The following is a 4,894-nucleotide window of genomic DNA, read 5'->3' as shown; positions in this document are numbered from 1 at the left end:
AGAACTAACTGGCCTGCAGAAGATAACGGAAAAAAAAAAAAACAGTTTTTAAGACAGGATTTTTGTTAAAATAGGAATTTTATATCTCTTGGGACAATATGGTCGGATAAAGAGAACATTTATATACATGTTTAAGCCGGAATGATTTGACATTTAAATATGACTTCCCTACGAGTTTAAAGAGGGTGAAACATTATTCAAAATCTAAACACTGATTAGCAGCACCTACCTTCTTATCTGGCTTCTGATTCTTCAGGAATTTGCTGATCGTTCTGCTCAGAACTGCAGACTGTGCAGCTAAATAGACAAAAAAACAAAAACAAAACAGTTTAACTTACTTTATGGAAGAAAGATGTTGCTGAAATTAAACCAAACCCAGACACTTTTACCAATGTTGAAGCAGCACTCATCATAATCAGGTTTAAGGTTACAGCGTGCCCCATCTTGCTCTTAGCTAAAAAAACAGATCCTGCTTAACGCTGCTCTGATGAATGAACGTAGATAATTACACCTTGAAAAGGAAAGTTGCATTTTGGCAGGAGGTTTCTGTTATACAACTGCAATCTGTTACCTGATTTTTTTTTTTCTTTTTTCTTTAAACAAAGAGCCTTAACACAAAAATGCATGCCAGCATTTCAGGCGTCTCTGCTGGTCTTTACCAACAGAAACATGTTGTCTTCATACTCCTGACAAAGATGGAGACTAAAGCTACGTTTGCATAGACATAATGGGAATAAAGGGCTGATGATTGGAATATACTGATCAGAATCCACCCAATCAAATAAAACTGTAGTCCTGTTGGGAAAGTGAAGATTGTCAGTTATCCAGGTTATAGACATTCCAAAAAAGTAAAAAAAATAAATAAATAAAATCCACTGAAATAGTCCCCCTTTTCTTTTAAATATAAAAAGATAATCCAGCAGTAAAATAAACACTCTTCATGTTCCCCCTCATTTTTCAGCAGTAAACTGTGAAAACTGTGTAAACAAAGCATGAATATATTGACACCCCCTCTCCTGTGAAATTGCAATAAATGGTTTGGTCCTCAGGTCCTGCACAAATCAGGTCTCCCAGTTTGTCACCGGCAGTTTGCTCGCATCAGGGCTTAAGTGCCACCCACGTGGCGATTACTAAAGAAACAAACCAACAAGGAAATGCGTAAATAAGCAGCAGTGTGGTAAAAAACATCTGTGGCTGAAAAAGCAGCGCACAAAAGTCTGGGTTTCAAAGAGGAACGAAAAGGAAGGAGGAAGAGGAAAGAAGGAGAAGGCGTCCGATACCCTGACCCAGTTAGTTTTCCTCGCTCTCGCTTCTCCATAAAGGTTTCTTAACAGAATACCGTAAATCTTCTAATATTGTCCTGTATTCCAGTAGTGGCCGGTACTCTAACAATGGCCTGTCTCGCTGTCAGCGGAGGTAAATAATGGCCGGACTTGTATAAAAGCCGGGGCTATAATTAGAACCAACAATGTTCCTGGGCAGTCCTCAACAATTTGTGATAGTAACATACAAGTACCACAGGGGGGCAATGTTTGCTAATGAATCCAAGACATTAGTCCCATGATCGTAGTGGCCTTACACAATCGTCCTAATCTGAAAGACAAGTGTGATTAACGATTGGTCTGGTGGTAACCAGGCAACCTTAAAATGACAGAATTTCATTGGCCTTCGTTGTTCTGAATTTCCTTTGAAATATGATACTGGTAGCCTACTTCCACTTAGCCTGCCTCAAATAAAATTTTGCTGTGATGGCAGAACAGTTTCCAATAATTCTTTTAAAAACATTGTTTCGCAAGTCAGTTTGGCCTTTTTTTTTTTCGTATTGCCGTGCAGAAAAATAGGGCTTGGTCGTCATGATGTAATTACTTTGCGCGGCCGCCATGTTGATGGCCTCCTTTACAGCTACTCAGACTACTGCCTATGACTACCGCGTACTGTACTCCCTCTCTGCCGTGTTTTAATTTGATTAATTTCACCTTAACTTGATTTCAACCATGGTAAACTGTTGCTGTATTGTGGTCTGCAACAGCACAACACATGATTGCCATGGGAAAAACGTAGAAAATGGGTTAACTTTCCACCGCTTTCCTGCCAGGAGGCGTAACCATGGAGACCAAGCATCAGAGATAAAGAGTCGTCGGCTAGCTTGGATCGCGGCTGTAAGATGACCGAACATAACTTTCCACAGTATCCTGATGTCAATGAGAGTGTGTACCCTCCATTTTCATTCTGGTAAGTTAAAGATGCACGGTTTTATTTTATAGCCTACATTGTTTCTTTCCTTCAACCGCGACGCCACATACATGCATGAATGCGCGCCCAGAGACGGTTGATATAGCCTTTCATCCTCTTCAGTAGTTAAAAGTACATTACATGCGTGAGTGGTTGTTAGCATTAGCGGTTAGCAGTTGCTAAACTAGCAGGTTCCAGAGCCCGTCTTATTACAGCTTACCTTCGTATGGATTACTGTGTTCCCACTGTTTGCTGGCTTTATGATCTGCAGCTGATATACAAAACTGTAGCAAAAAGTCGTCGTCGGTGCTCCACTCATTGTTTGGAACTTCATATGGATCCAAATTATTAATAATGATTTTGTCAACATACCGGTCTGTGGCTTCTCTATTTAATGTGTCACGGTAAATTCCAGATCATTTTTGGGATTTTAACATCTTTTTTCTCTCTACTTCTACGTCTCTTCGTTCAACAACGTTGTATCAGAGCTATGTTTACGTTCGTGTAGCCATCATTTTATCTGTTACTGTGTAAATTGGTTTGGCTGTAATTTAAGGACAGATTCTAATATAGCTGCAGAGTGGGGACTATAACTTTTCAGCAGATAAAAATTCAGTGTAAGGAATTTAATTGGTGTAAAAAAATTCAGTGTTTAAAATACGGTGTTAAAAAATTCAGTGCTTAAAATACAGTGTTAAAAAAATTCAATGCTTAAAATACGGTGTTAAAAAAATTCAGTGTTTAAAATACGGTGTAAAAAAATTCAGTGCTTAAAATACAGTGTTAAAAAAATTCAATGCTTAAAATACGGTGTTAAAAAAATTCAGTGTTTAAAATACGGTGTAAAAAAAATTCAGTGCTTAAAATACGGTGTAAAAAAAATTCAGTGCTTAAAATACGGTGTAAAAAAAATTCAGTGCTTAAAATACGGTGTAAAAAAATTCAGTGCTTAAAATACGGTATAAAAAAAAATTCAGTGCTTAAAATACGGTGTTAAAAAAATCAGTGCTTAAAATACGGTGTTAAAAAAATTCATTGCTTAAAATACGGTGTTAAAAAAATACAGTGTTTAAAATTTGGTGTACAAAAAAAGGCAGATCCCAATGAGACGGTTTTTCTTCCATATTAAAGCCATTTTTATCTGAGCGTTTTGGTTTAAACAGGATTTGGTTAAACAAAATCATCATGAAACATAAATAAAATGAACCTGAAATGACAGGCCTGGCAAACCACCAGCTACTCTGCTCTCCACCCTCTACAGCGAACACTAAATTTATCACCCAGCGCAGGAGGCTCGTTAAAAAGATTGGACCAATCGGCTGCCAGCAGCTGTCACTGCTCTAAATTAGGCACACAGTTGTAAAGGTAGTGAGATTTAACCTTTAGCAATACCACAACAAACTGGGGACAAATGTTATTTCATACACCCTGCTTAAACCCGTATCAGGAGGAGCTAATCCAGGTATTAGATGTTTCTAAAGCTGCCGGTTGGAAAAAATCTTTAAAGGTCTGAAAAGGCTCTTTGCTGTATATTCTATTTTAATAAAAAACAAAGCTGAATTATTCTGATTTATTTTCTTGGCACTGAGATTTTCTATGGCACACTGACCTAAATAGCTGTGAAATATAAGTAACCTGAAACCACACAGACACAGCAAGCTAGTAGGTCAGGAAACTGTGTGGAACTTGATCCTGAGCTACAGCTGTAAAAATAGTAGAATCTCTCAGAACAATCGTTCCGACATTTCAGACTATATGGTAGAGCAGCTGGACCAAAGCCAGACTTCAACCTACAACAAGCGCACCCAGTTGGAGTTCAAAGTTACCCTGGAAAGATAAGAGAAAAGCTCTAAAATCTGAGCGAGAGTCATAAACTGGATTATCTGTATTTGGGTAAACACCACAGAGCGATCCTCCCTGGCAAATCTGACTCTGAGGTGGAGTTTCTCAGCAGCAGGAATGCTGCCACAATAAGGCTGTAGAATGAGAGCAGCACATAGGTTCATCAGCTTTACAGCCGGGCATCTGATTATAAGACGCTGGTATTTATCACGCTCATCCCTGATCCTGATCCCACCCATATCAAACTGTACTTTGCCACTTTCATTCCCAGAATGGAAGTTTTAATTGGCTTTCCAACCAACGGCAACAATCCTCTGACTTGCTAATCTGTGTTAGTAATTGTAAAATTGTAGACATCAATGTAAAAGGGATAATAACAAGCTATCTTTTAATTACCTGTAATAAAACATAATTACCCCTTGATTGGCATTGTCCTCACCCCAGAAGTTAATAAACAATTACACATTAGTCTCAAAAATGCAGGCAGTTCGTTTAGTAAATCTCAAACCACATCGTCTTCTGATACACTTCTTCAGTCTTAAACCAGAGGTCACGGATTAGCGGACCGCGGTCCGGATCCGGACCCAACCTGATCGAAAACATTTATAAACGGGTTAATACAGGAATGAGGAACTCTAATTTAATACTTTTTAATGCTCTTACAAATAATTTTAATTCAATTCAATCCAGTTTATTTATATAGCGCCAAATTCACAACACACGTCATGTCAAGGCACTTTACAGTTCAACCAGATCATCCAGTCAAATTGATACAAAGTTTTCTATCTAAGGAAAACCAGCTGATTGCATCGACTCATTG

The 4,894-nt window shown here is 38.3% G+C and overlaps 1 protein-coding gene across 1 annotated transcript in view; it reads right to left on the bottom strand.

Moving 5' to 3' along the window:
• Positions 1-4,894, bottom strand: part of sqrdl (sulfide quinone reductase-like (yeast)) — a 14,821-nt gene that overhangs the window by 1,953 nt on the left and 7,974 nt on the right. The window contains exon 8 of the mRNA XM_015393493.1: positions 230-297. Coding sequence (XP_015248979.1) covers positions 230-297 — 68 coding nt within the window. The remainder of the gene's footprint in view (positions 1-229; positions 298-4,894) is intronic.

This window comes from Cyprinodon variegatus, unplaced genomic scaffold (genome assembly GCF_000732505.1).
Source record: "Cyprinodon variegatus isolate N-32 unplaced genomic scaffold, C_variegatus-1.0 Scaffold645, whole genome shotgun sequence".
NCBI classification, from domain to species: Eukaryota; Metazoa; Chordata; class Actinopteri; order Cyprinodontiformes; family Cyprinodontidae; genus Cyprinodon; species Cyprinodon variegatus.
This window is presented reverse-complemented; position numbering and strand designations above follow the sequence as displayed.